The 13513-nt window shown below is 44.4% G+C and overlaps 2 protein-coding genes across 3 annotated transcripts in view; one reads left to right on the top strand and one right to left on the bottom strand.

Annotated features, from left to right (window-relative positions):
* Positions 1–783: 783 nt before the first annotated feature.
* On the bottom strand, positions 784–5056 carry C3H1orf194 (chromosome 3 C1orf194 homolog). The gene is made up of 5 exons (XM_027536310.1): positions 4858–5056; positions 2382–2498; positions 1792–1907; positions 1331–1458; positions 784–932 (listed from the first exon to the last, which is right to left on the bottom strand). Exons 1-5 carry the CDS (start codon positions 4936–4938, stop codon positions 862–864), a joined length of 513 nt encoding a protein of 170 aa, XP_027392111.1. The 5' UTR covers positions 4939–5056; the 3' UTR covers positions 784–861.
* Positions 5057–5940: 884 nt separating this feature from the next.
* Positions 5941–13513, top strand: part of KIAA1324 (KIAA1324 ortholog) — a 76291-nt gene continuing 68718 nt past the window's right edge. Inside the window, exon 1 of one of the 2 annotated variants that reach the window (XM_027536307.1) lies at positions 5941–6282. In XM_027536307.1, coding sequence (XP_027392108.1) covers positions 6130–6282 — 153 coding nt within the window. In that variant the 5' untranslated portion in view covers positions 5941–6129. The remainder of the gene's footprint in view (positions 6283–13513) is intronic. The other variant, XM_027536308.1, reaches the window with a different exon arrangement.

Here is a 13513-nt window from a genome sequence, read left to right as displayed (position 1 = left end):
ACCCTGCACTTGAGTACCAAATAGAAGCCCTTTCATGTCTTGATTTATTCAACAGTGCACATGCTGTCCAAGTTTAGAAATGGGAACTTAATTGTACAATATTCTAAAGGGTCTGTCATTTCTTGCTCATTCTGACAGCAGGTTCCTGTGAGTGGCTTGTAATTTTAGAAACCACATTAATGCATTAGTTTTTAGGTACTTTCAGACCCTACGATCAGATTGTTAAGCTCTGTTTCTAAGAATCAGGGGCTATAAATCTAGGCAACGAAAAAAGAATTGACTCCCAGGCAAGGAGACAGCAGAGTTAAGAGAGTGAACAATGGAAAGGAAGAAGGACCAGGGAGACTGAGCTCTCATGGAGAAGGAGAGCCCAGAAAATGACTAAGTCCAGAAGGTCTGGAATCTTAAGTGTGACCTCTGCATAAATATTAATGCTACAAAGAGCTACTAAAGTTAGTGTCTCTAAGTTCATTGAGAGAATGGACAATGCCCATTCTTGTCTCCCTAACAATTAGCTCAACAGCTGACACATGGAAAGTTTTCAAGAAAGGTTGAATGGCTATATATCTGTATAGTTGGAATGACTCCAGTTTACAAAATGTGAATACCTGTCTCCTGCCAAAAGCAGTGCTGTTCTGTCCTAAATCCTTATCTTTTTCAGCAGGTTGACTCCAAATTGCAAATATTGCCCAATAGCATTAGTTTCTAGAAACTGAGAAACTTCCACACTTTAAGAGTAGTCAAGTGGCAACTTATAGTCTGCGGGTAACAGATACTCCAGGCTTCAACTTACACAAATCTATTTAATGGAGGTGGTCGGCGGGATGTTCCACAATGATTAGTCCAGGGGCCTGTCAACACTTATGTGGAGAAGAAGCCACCATCATTCTTTCGGGAGTACCCTCCATTGGTGGCTGCAGTGTGAGGGGACACTGTGGAGAAAAGAAGAAGGAATGGGCTGTAAATTTAAGATCTGTTGCCTTTTCTGGGAATTTGTCACCCATACTTTCATGGGGACCATGGAGAAGGTTCTAACAGCTGGGGAAACACAAGACTGATGGGAAGTAGCTACAGGTCTTTTCCCAGGTTTCTGTCCTTTGCTGAAAATTCTTGTCCATTAGACCTAAGGCTAAGGCAGAGGCTCTGAAACTGAATTCATTTCCTAGCCCTATAGTCAGCACGTCCCTGGCATTCATCTGATATGTGCCAGACTCAGTTATCCCTCATGTTCCCTAATAGCCAGCCACCTCAACTCCCTGATTCCTGTGTCCATTGAGAAAAACTCTTGCACCACCCATCTTCCTCCATTCCTCAGTCTTCTAACCCTTACCTATGGATCCCTGTATGCTGTGAATAGACTCCTTCTTAGGGTTGATCCAATGTCTGATGTTAGCTCTGGAAGTGATGAGGGGTGGTTGGGGAGCGGGTAAAAATTCTCCAGGGAATTGGGTCTTGATTCTGGAAGACGATGTGGGAAGAACAGGGGAGAATGAAATCAATCAAGAGAAGAAAGTAAGGAGGGAAGGAGTTGCATGCAACCTCAAAAATATAGCAACCAAAGGCCCTTTCTAGCCTCTCAAATTAACCAAATGTTTTATTATACAGATGAGCCCAATTTTGGAAGATCTCTTCATTTTAGAAAAAAGAAACCCACAGAAATTGTATTACAGAAGTTAAAAAATGCAAAAATCTATACAAATAGGAACCTATCGATTATTTCCCAGGTGACGGTTTACCTTACTTGATTGGATGGCATTGTTCTTAGGGAGAGGCTCTGCCTCCACCACTTACCGGCGGGTATCCTGGATGGTCTCCTGGTGTGTGAGTATCTCACTCTTGTTCTTGAATGTCCCTGTGTGGTGGTTGTACAAGGCTGCTAAGCGGAAATCCAGGTCATCCTTTGGTATCTACAGAGGAAGCCAACCCTCTCAGGGTTAACTTGCCACCGTGTACCCATTCTAGTTGGGTTCTATTGGGTTCTACTCTTCTCCCAAAGCAGAGTGAACCCTTTTGGGGCCTGAGACCCACCAGCTCTTTACACACCAAATTACTGTACATGATGACTTCTTAAATCTTGTCCATACAGAATTGTCTCGTGCTTAAGTCTAAGGAGTGGGAAGCTCTCCTGGAGACATGGGAACCTCTTGAGCTTAATGGGCCTTACCTCATTCATGGTTATAATGAGAAGTCTAGTGAGAGAATGATTTGCTCCAAATAATTAACTGCAGCAAAACTCAAGCCTTTTGCCTTCCCAGAGATAGGATCTTGGATTGGGGGCAAGATAAAGCTGCTAAAGCAGTCAGGGACAGCCTGCCTTTCAAAAAGGATAGTCATTAGTCCTAAGTGGATATAATGAGAAATAGCATTTCAATGCTAGGTACCTCTGAATAAAAAAAAAAACCATCCCGTTTCATGGAGGTAATTGTGGGAGTTGAGCTGAGTCGACACCAGGGTTCCTGTTGCTGAGCAAGGTGAGTTGGGTTCTTATATGGCAGTTTCTGCAAAAGAGAAACCACACCCACAACTGGTTACCGAAGGCCTTGCTGATGTGGTAGCATCCATCCCCTCCTGCCATTCCATTTTAATTGAATCGAGACATCTAAACGAGAAGGATGATATGGGGCAAGCCTCCCAGCCTTTTGACCCTCCTAAGTTTTCCCTTAGAACTGAAAGAAATGGGCCAGGAAGACAGGGAAAGGGGTGAAGTGGGACATGAAGTGAAGGATGGGGAGCAGACAGGCAAGATGAGCTCAGGTTCAGAAGTCCTGAATTTGAAGAAGAGGTAAGATATTCTAATGCAATATGCAGTTGTTGGAGTAACAGCTGAAGCCTCCCAAAAAGAATCTGACCAAAAAGGAAGAGGTGGTTCATGAGGACTGCACAATATTATAATGGGGTTGGCTGGGGGCAGTCAGAGACAAGAGAATCGGGAGAGGAGAATCAGGAGAGAACAGTGTCTAAACAGGTGAGAAAAAATTTTCGGTAAGCAAGGAAGGGTCATTGTTTCTGCGGGAATGTCAAAAAAATTCATTGAATGTTTGGTTCTCTCATTAAAACCCCACAAGTATGAATATGAAAAGCACATAGCTGATTTCTTCATTACATGTAAAATGCCATATTGCTCACCACTGTGTCCCCAGTACCCAGCACAGTGACCTAAAACATGGTGTTCTAAAATGAGATGCTCATGGAACCAGTGACTGAATTCCAGTGAGTACAACTACAACCTAGCAGAACTCTCATTCATCTTATCTGATGCTGGAACCTTCTTCATCCCCGGTATATGGCACAGTGCTGCATGACTCAGCTCACCATTAATTGAATGGTGTGGACCAGGCACTATGTTATCACCAAGAAAGATGAAAAGGAGATGGGAATATTACATATGATGCAAGCACAGGTAGCTCTTCCAGTCCTCCAAGGCTGCCTAAGCCTCATCATCTCTACAAGCAGAAGGGTGAGATGGTCTTTCTGAGAAAATCAGGCCTGTCAAGCATGAGCTGCCATCTTCACTATCCATTTTCCTTTCATTTCAGAGAAAGGGAAGTCCCTTTTATTCAAGAATAACTCTTCTTCCTGAACCCAGCCCTTCCTGGTACTTTAGGGAGCTGTGCTATCCTGGCATCTTCTGTAGCCAGTTTCTCCTCATCCTTTCGTCACTGTCTGGCTACGACTCCATGATGTTCCTACCGAGCCAGCCTTAAGAGTCAACACATACTACTCTCCACTTTCCTTCCCACCCCCTTTCCATCCCCTTTCCATACCAATACAGTCCGACCTCTGCCTCAAGCATCCACTGAAACTACTCTTGCTAATAACCTTTGTGGTTAGGTCAAATGGATCATTTCCAGACCTGATCTTACCTGACCTCGGTGGTTTCTGACGCCACAACTCTGATTCCACGAAATGTTCTCTCCATCCTGCATGGGTCTAGCTCCTCCTGGTTTTTCTTCTGCATCTGGCTATTATTTCTCAGCTTCCTTCTCAGCTCTGTTTTCTCTCTCTGCCCCTAAGTGGGATTCTCCAGGGGTTTCATTTCTGCCTTTCTGACTCTCACATTCACTGGATGAGCTCATTCCCTCCTATGGCTTAAAGTACCACTATATGAATACTGTGGCTTCCACACATTGTCAACCCACAGCCCTAACCGTGTTGTCTACTCATCATCTCCACAGAAGTGTCCCACAGGCACCAAAAAGCAACAGCTACATCATTGATCTCAACGTCATTCTCCCCAAACCTGCTTTTCCTGGACACCTCATTCAGTAAATGGTATCAGCTAAGCCCTCAGAAACCTAGGAGCCCTCCTAGACTGGCCACTCTCTTGGGCCCATATCCAGTCAGCCACAAAGCCCCATCAGTCCTGCCCTTTGCATCTTAACACCACCCCCTGCATCACTGCTTCAGGGTCCATTACTCCTCCCGGACCATCATGAAACACATATATACACAAACACATTCCAACATGAATCAAAGACAGATGTATAAAGCATGACCTGGTGTTTGATTCCTCTTTCCCACTCTATATACCTCACGTCTCTTCATAGAAGAGTTTCCCAAATAGGGCAAAGCGTTGCTTGGTGGAATCTGGGCCTGTGCAAGCCCCGTCAGACCAATCATTACTTAGGTCCGCAAGTGCCCCTTGTTCCTCTGGACTAGAGCGCCACTTCCCTCTGCTCAAAAGCACCGTGAAAGGTGGGGAGACCTGAATATGGGATCATGGAGGTAGGCAGAAAACAGACCTCTCTCGTACCTGACTCAGTGTCCTCCCCAGAGTTAAGTTACCACTTCTTCCAGTCAGGCCGACAGAAGAGTAAGGTCGACCCTACTGGGTACCTGCGTAAGAAACCTCAGTACCTTGGAAGCCCGTGACTTTCCCAAGTAGGAATCATCTTTATCCAACGCAGGGTTCTGGAAAGGGTCTCGGGTGAGAGGCATGGCAAAACACCGAGCGAGGCGCTCTTAAGAGGTGAGAGACCCGCGCAGCCGCACACAACCTAGCACGCGGAGGAGCCCGGGTCCCAATTGTTTGGAACGCCCAATTTCAGTTGCCAGGCAACTGCTCGGCCTTCTGTGACTAAGGCGAAGTCCCTCCGAGAAGGGCGCCACCTGGCGGTCCAACGCGGGAGGCCCCTCGGGAAGAAGCTTCTGGGAACACAGAGCGGAAACAGCCGCCGAGTGTGCTCGGGAGCCCTGGATTTGCACTCGTGAGCCGTCGGTGAAAAACACCGGCCTCCCGTCTTACAAATCTTCTGCAAAAGACTTCAGTTTAGGAAAGAATTCGTAAAAGATAGCCAGCCCTGAAATGTCCTTCTCCTTGGAATCTTACGAGAGGATTTCTCAGAGCGATGGCAGAATGGGGATGTCAAAAGACAGAGGAGTCCAGGTGTGTTTAGAAAATTGCCCAGCTAAGGCAAACTCGCCTTGCTTTTAAATTCAGCTTGACTATGTGAGTCCCAGGGCTTCGCACAAGACTGGTTTTAAATTCACAAATGGGTTTGGTGTGGTGGAAGTAAGACCTCCAGAAGCAGCTGTTACAGTAGGTAACACCTACCCGGGCCAGTCTTCCAGGCTATAATCCCTGGAGGAGAGATATCATCGCGGTCATTTTTCTGTTGCTTTTAACAAGATGTTTAATAAGTATATGTAGAACGCCACGTCTGCAAAATTAGTGATGCTCGTAGGCAGCCGATGGCCCGAAATAATGAATTTGTTGGTGATGGCTTGGAGGTTGTTTCCACCGCGTTCTTTTGCACTAGCCTTGTGCGCGCCTGCTGGGCCGGTTGCGGACCCTGGGCTCGTGCATTTCTGCGCCGCGCGCGCTAGCGGCGGCGGCTGCCATGGCGACCGGCAGGTGAGCGGCAGAGGAGCGCGTGGTCCCTGCCCCACCCGCGCGAAGGGAAAGAGGAGGCGGTTGCCAAGGCGACGTGGGTAGGAGGAGGATAAGTGAAAGGAGGGAGGAGGAAGGATGGGCGGCCTTGGTGTAGCCGCAGGGAGGTGACTGAAGCGAGCCCAGCCCCTTACATCCTGCCTCCTGTGAATCTCCCTCCCCTTTTTTTCTGCCTTCTGCCAGCAGTAGCTGCAGCCGCAGCACCTGAGCCGCTGCTGCCGCTCGCTCGGAGCAACACTATGGCTGAGCCTGGCCACAGCCTCCATCCCTCTGCCAGAGGCAGGGGAAGAACTGAGCCGCGCACATTCCGGCTTCTGCGGCTGCTGCTCTGGTTTGGGACCGCCTTCCAGGTGACTCAGGGAGCGGGACTGGAGCTTCACGCCTGCAAAGAGGTACTGTCTTCCCCGACCCGACCCCACTTAGGTCAAAAAAATCTTGGATCCGGCGGAGATCTTGGGGACTTAGACACAGACAGTTTCAGAGGGCACGGAGTTTAGGTTCTTTGGGGATAGGGGGAAGAAGGAAGAGGAACAGACTGGCGTCATGGAGGGGCCACCCCGTTGGAGGACTCACAGAATATATCACCCTCACAGCTTAGACTGCTGAGCTCGGGAAAGGTCCCATCTCCAAGGAGCTCAGGAGGGACTCGAGTCCCTGGGCTCGGAACGAGGGAAGAAGACAGGAGTTGTTTCCCAGCTGAAATGAAATTACCTTAAAAGTGGTTGAAAACAAAAGATTATGTACAGAGGGGCAAAATAGAAAGTGGAGAAGGGGAGAAGTGGGGTAAGAAAGGAGTTTGGAAGGCTAGAGGAAAGTAATGGATGGAAGTGGGAATACTTGTGATCGTATCATGGCTTCAAGGAAGGCAGGTAAAGGTGGGAGGTCTGCGAGAGGGACTGGAGGATCCCGTCACCTCTGTCCCCTTGGGTAGTCAACATCTGGCTGCCTTGTGGGCTGCAAAGTCTGGATCCTGTTTATAGCTTGCCTCCCCCAGTATGCTTTCTTCAATGTACCTGACAGTGCATGACCCACCTTTGGTCAGACTGTTGAATTCCTTAATATCTTGCTTCCGGCCAATCTCCGCTTTCCTTCTCTGGACTTATGCTAACATATGTTGCAAGTCTTTTTCAAGTGTTTCTAAAATGTTGCCAACATAATTCAGAGAATAAGTGGTGAATGTCTCCCAACCAAAAATGCCTTTGAACATTCTTTTGGAGGGATACAAAAAGGTATGAAGGGGTAATAAAACTCAGTGGTTTCTATAGTATTGAAATAACAGTAATTTGTTGTGTTTTGAGTAACTTTTTTTAACCATATGGCAGAGGCAGCAACAACATATTTACAAGAACTACATGAAGGGCATGGGGGGAGGCAAAATAAAAATTACTGTTATCTATGTGAAATGTGAAAAACTTCATAATACATTAAGAGTCTAGCCCTGTTTAATTAATTTGAGGTGTCATACTTGGCTAAGGTTTTGAGAGGTTGAAATATTTATAAGTTGTCAGTATTAACTACTGATTAGCAACAACAACCCCATCCCATATGGAAATGTATTATTATGAAGGTATTCTAACAATTTAGCTTCCAGCATAGCTCAGTGGTAAAGAATCTGCCTGCCAAGCAGGAGACACAGGTTCAATCCCTGAGTCAGGGAGATCCCCTGGAGAAGGACATGGCAACCCACTCCAGTATTCTTGCCTGGGAAATCCTATGGACAGAGGAGCCTGATGGGCTACAGTCCATGGGGTTGCAAAGAGCTGGACACAACTTAGTAACTAAACAACAACAACATTCTAACCGTTAGACTATCTACAACACAACACATCATGAAGAAATGAGAGGGTGGGAAAAGAGATTTTTTTGTGTGAATAAATATACTTGACTTTACTCATGAATGTGAATGAGTGACTCCAGTCACTCCAAAATTTACCAATGGAAATTTTGGTAACTTGTGTCAGTCCCAGCAATGTCCTGCCCTGGATCATCCATATTTTCACTCAGCCACTTCATGACCTGTTTGAAAGATGGCTGGGAACAGAATGATTTTGTCAGTGAATGTGGCTTACTGGCCTTGGTGATCTGTGGTCTAACCAATCAAGATAACCAGTTTCACCAAGCAAAGTCACTTGCCTAAGAATCCAACATTGGAGTCCCCTGAGTGGAAGGTAAGAATCTTAGAGTTCAACTACCACTTCTTGTTGAGATCTTTGGAAAATATGAGACATTTAAGAAATTAAACACATTGTATCATCTTGCTTCCTAGGGAGGGAAGAATATGGATATTTGAGAGCTCTAACTTGTGTACAAATTTTGCCTTTAGTCCTTTTAAAATGATTGACATTTGCTTAAGCAAAAGGCCTTGCCAAGAGCATAAATTGAGGGCAGTGGAAAGCTATGGAGCTCAACATACTCAACAGGCAGGTTCCAGTTCCTGCCTGTCACTTACTACCCAGTTTTTAGATCTGTAGAACGGGTACTTCAGTAATGCCCAACTCAAAAAAGATTGCTTTGAGGACTGAAAGAGAAAAGACAGTTAAAACACAAATTTGAGTTACCTAACCCCCTTTCCCATTCAGCTTCTTTACCATTAGAGCCACACCCCATTCTGGAGTGAAAGTGGCTTATGAGTCCTGTTCATTGGCCACAGGCGTCAGCAAGTCTTGTTTACACTCTTCTTGAGCAAACAGTGGCTGCTGAACACCCTCGACTCCAAATCCATAAGGAAGAGAATAAACCCATTATTATAATATTCTTTGTTTGACAGTATGAACTGACCCAACAAGTTTTGGGGGCTTCCAATCCTAAATGGTGAAAAACCAATTCAGGGTAAACTAACTCTTCCCTGTTCTTAATCTTCGTATGAATTTATTGTGAGTCAAGTACTTTTACCAGCCAAGGCCAAGTCTAATGACAGCAATGCTGTTCCTGCCTTGTTTCTGAAATTCAAGGCATCCATCTGGACTGAATCAGGGAACAAAGAGGTTGAGGGTAAAGCCTCAACTGAGGAGGTAGGGAGCTGGGAGTTCTAGATTACTACACATGTGCTGGGGCTTGGCATTCCTTTCACAATTTTAAAATAATCAGGGTCACCAGTGGAACTAAACATCCTGGGTGCTGTTTGTCCTCACGAATCATTTTTCAGCCCTGTGCTAGCCTGGGCTCAGTGCTGAGAGCCAAAAGAGCATTTCCTATAGCACAGTGAATCTAAATCAAATGAGAGAGAAGGAGAAAGCTGCCTTTCCCAGATCGGTCTTGTCCTGAGGCCTCAGTGCTAATTGCCCCCAAAGGGATTTCCCATTCTGTGTTGAAGGGCCCAAAGGGCTTCAGAATCTGGAAGACACAGATTGAAATAAACTTCGGTAAATGGATGGTGATGAGTCTGCCACTAAGTGAGGATGCTACTTCAAGCAAGTTAATTAACTTCTGACAGCTTCAGGTTCCTGATCTCTAAAATCAAGATGGTAGCAGGTATCTCACAAGGCTGTTGTGAGGATTAAATAGGACAAACATATAAAATGCCTAATATATACCCTTGATGTGTCTTGGGTACTTGAGAAATATTGATTGGCAGGAAAGTAAGCCCACAAGTAATGACATATAAATGATGACATGGGGTCAACATGTGGTAAGCAATGCAGGAGTGGCAATCTAGAGTTTTACAAGAAAAGAAAAAAAACATATTTGAACAGTTGGCACTTGACCTGTTTCTGGATTAATTAGTAGAATTTCAGCAGGCAGAGATGGAGAGAGAGAGGGAGAGAGTGCTTTCTAGATAGAAGGGTTGGAGGAAAAGATCCTGAGGATTGCAAGTAAACCACGTGGCTGAAAGGTGGAGTAGGTATGGGTACAATAGAAATCAAAGCTGGAAAATGGGAAACTAAGTGAAGAATCGATTTCTAGCAGAGATAGTGGATTAGCTTGAGTATAAAGCAAATAAGGTTGGGGCTTCCGTGGTGGTCCAATGGTTAAGACTTCGCCTTCCATTGCAGGGGTGTGGATTTGATCCCTGATCAGGGAGCTAAGATCCCACTTGCCTTGTGGTTAAAAAGCCAAAACATAAAACAGAAGCACTATTGTAACAAGTTCAATAAAGACTTTTAAAAATGGTCCATAAATCTTAAAAAAAAAATAAATAAAATAAAGTAAGTAAGGTTGAGGTAAGCCCAAAAGTGAGAGCAGAGAGATATGAGCAAGGAGACTGTTCAAAAACTCTTGCAAAGGTCAAGGAGGAGCTAACAAAGGAACTGGACTAGGATGGTGGCAGTGGGATAAATAGAAAGACATAGACGTTCATTGTAGTACTATTTACAATAGTCAAGACATGGAAGTATCTGAATGTCCATCAACAGAGGAATGGATAAAGAAGATGTGGTATATATGTACAATGGAATATTACTCACCCATCAAAAAGAATGGACTAATACCATTTTCAGCAACTTGGATGGACCTAGAGATTGTTATGCTGAGTGGAGTAAGTTAGAGATGCAGAAACATCCTATGAGATCCCTTATATGCAGAATCTAAAAAGATATGGTACAAATGAACTTATTTACAAAACAGGAATAGACTCATAGACTTAGAGAACAAACATGGTTGAGGGAGAGGAAGGACTGAGAGAAGGGATAGCTAGGGAATCTGAGATCAACATGTACACACGGCTATATTTAAAATGGATAACCAACAAGGACCTATTGTAAAGCACAGGGAACTCTGCTCAATGTTATGTGGCAGCCTGGATGGGACAGGAGTTTGGGGAAGAATGGATACATGTATATGAATGGCTGAATCCCTTCGTTATCCACATGAAACTCTTATAACATTGTTAATCAGCTATACCCCAATACAAAATAAAAAGTTTAAAATAATAAAAAAAAAGAAAGGCATAGATATGAAAAACATGCTGAAGGTAGAGGTTAGAGAATTTGTCAACTAATCAAAGGAGTTGAGTGGGTTGGTGGGAGGATTAGGCAAGATAACGCTTAAAGTGCTTTACAAAATGCATAGCATAGAGTAAGTGCTTAGTAAATGTTGTGCTTCTGAAACCGTTTGGCATTGTTTCAGGGGCTCCAAAGAACTTCCATACCACAATTTATGTGTCAGTGCAGAAAATAATTCAATGAGAGGCAAAGTAATAGATAAGAAGTGATTTATTAGAATAGGATGCTTGTGAGGCTTACAAGCAGGTAGGCGAGAGATGCCACACCCCAAGAACTTACTGGGCTACAGTTTTATAATCAAAGGAAAAGTGGGGAGGGGGAGAAGAACTTCTTTGCCTTTCTTGAGTAGATGTCATGCTTCCATCATCAGCTCTTCCTCCAGATTGAACAGGGGAGTTTTCTTGTCCCTCCTGGTCAAGCTAGGTCCACAAGTTACTGTTTTTCATGTGTGCAGAGAGCATGTTCTAGGGATCATTAACTTGGTGAGCTCACTGGGCAGGATGTGGGTCTCCTGCCACCATCGTTTCATTGTTTGCAGCATGTCTCTTGCTTCTGTTGCATGGTTTTGTTACTAAGTCTGCCTGGTTTTGTGGTTAATCTCTTGAGTAATCATTAACTAACAGGGGTCTCCCATATTTTTTCCACTTACAATCCCCTAGTGGGATCAACTATATAATCACCTATTTTATCCCTTTACTCTGTCCCTATGACGTCTTACTGTTTTATGATCTGCTTTTAAAAAACATAATGGGAACATTATTCTAAATCATTAGATGGTCTTGAACGGCATCATTTTAATGAGGAATTAAATGAACTACCTACCTTGGCTAATCCCTATTGTCAACCCTTTCACTTTTACAAGTTAAAGTAATATATGCTCATAACACTAATGCTAATTCACACTTATTGAGTGTTCTAAGTGACCAACATTCATTAACTCACTGAGTCTCTATGAGGTAGGTCATATTAACACGCTTCCCCTTCCCCCCTCCCCCACGCCATTATTTATCTCCTCTTTCCTGCTCTATTTTTCTCCACAGCACTCTTTACTATCTCACATATATTTTACTTATATACATATGTGTGCATAAACATGTGTACATGCCTGCTCAGTCGTGTCTGACTCTTTGCAACCCTGTGGGCTGTAGCCCACCAGGCTCCTTTGTCCATGGAATTCTCCAAGCAAGAAAACTGGAGTGGGTTGCCATTTCCTCCTCCAGTGAATCTTACTGACCCAGGGGTAGAACCTGCATCTCTTGCATCTTCTGCATTGGCAAGAGGATTCTTTACTACTGCGCCACCTGGGAAGCTGTGCATATACATACATATATGTATTTTAATTGTCCATTTCTTTTGACAAGAATGTGAAGTCTATGAGGGCTGATATTCTTGTATGTCTTATTTATTTTAAAATATATTTATTTTACTCTTGGCATTATTTGGTGCTTATTTTTGGTTGTACTCAGGCTTTCTCTAGTTGTGCAGAATAGAGGTTACTCTTCATCATGGTATGTGGGCTTCACATTGCAGTGGCTTCTCTTGTGGAGCTCGGCTCTAGGTGCACTGGCTCCAGTAGTTCTGGCACAGGGGCTCCTTAGGTGTGGCACAGGGGCTTTGGTTGCCTGCAGCATGTGGGATCTTCCAAGACCAGGGATCAAACCCATGACCCCTGCACTGACAGGTGAGTTCTTAACCACTAGACTACTAGGGAAGTTCCTCCTATATATTTTATTCACTTCTATATTTCCAGTGCCTACCATGTAGTAGATACTCAAAAAGTTCCCTGAATGAATCCCCATTTTATAGATGATGAAACTAAGGCACAGAGAGGGTAGCCTGCCCAAGGTGACTTGGCTGCTGTTATAAAAGAGCAGGAATTCCGGCAGCTGAGCTCTTAATCACCATTGCTATTCCCTGCCTGTCCTAGCTAACAATTCAAATCGTGCTGTGGGTATAAGCTAAGAAGTCCAAGTTTCCCCTCCCACCTGAAAATCCCCAAAGGTTCACCTCTGTCAACACTTGCTGAAATATATTCTTCTCGAAATGTTTTTTTGCCTATTCAAGCACATCTGGCTTTTCTTTTGCCCTTTCTGTACAAATCAGATCAAAATATTTGTCCTATCCTTTATTTTACTGTTTTCATCACTATAGTTCCACTGTGATTCATTGTGTGTGTGTATCGTGATTTATTGAAACAAACTTGGTGAATGGGTTGATTCCAGCTGCGTCTGTGGCAAGAGTGCTGCTGTGAACATCCTCCTGATGCACACTTGTTTGAGTCTGTTGGCAGATAAATTCTTAAACCTAGAAATCATGGTTCAAAGAGTCCAAGTGTTTAACACTTCGATTGATGTGTGTCAAGTTGGCAGCATGGATTTTCAAAGAGCACGAGGCTCCTCCATCTGCAGTTGATGGAGGAGGAGGGAGGCTTTGGCTGTGAGGAGGGCAGTCAGAGTTCATTCTCACCCGGAAATTACAGAAACCTGGAGGGCCCTACTGGTGAGCCTGTTGGCCTTACCAAGCTGGCAGCTGGTCCTGGGCAGCACAGCTGGGCCTGATGCTAATTCTGCTAAATTTCCTGAAAATAAGTTGATCCAACTCATAGCTTTTTCTCAGTCTGTATTGTACCTCCAGTACGTGATAAAAGTTGTGCCATTTGTCACATTTCTTCTTAAGCTTTCCT

The sequence above is a fragment of the Bos indicus x Bos taurus genome, chromosome 3, assembly GCF_003369695.1.
Source record: "Bos indicus x Bos taurus breed Angus x Brahman F1 hybrid chromosome 3, Bos_hybrid_MaternalHap_v2.0, whole genome shotgun sequence".
Taxonomy (NCBI): Eukaryota; Metazoa; Chordata; class Mammalia; order Artiodactyla; family Bovidae; genus Bos; species Bos indicus x Bos taurus.
The sequence above is the reverse complement of the archived record's forward strand: the minus strand, read 5'-3'. Positions and strand labels throughout refer to the sequence as shown.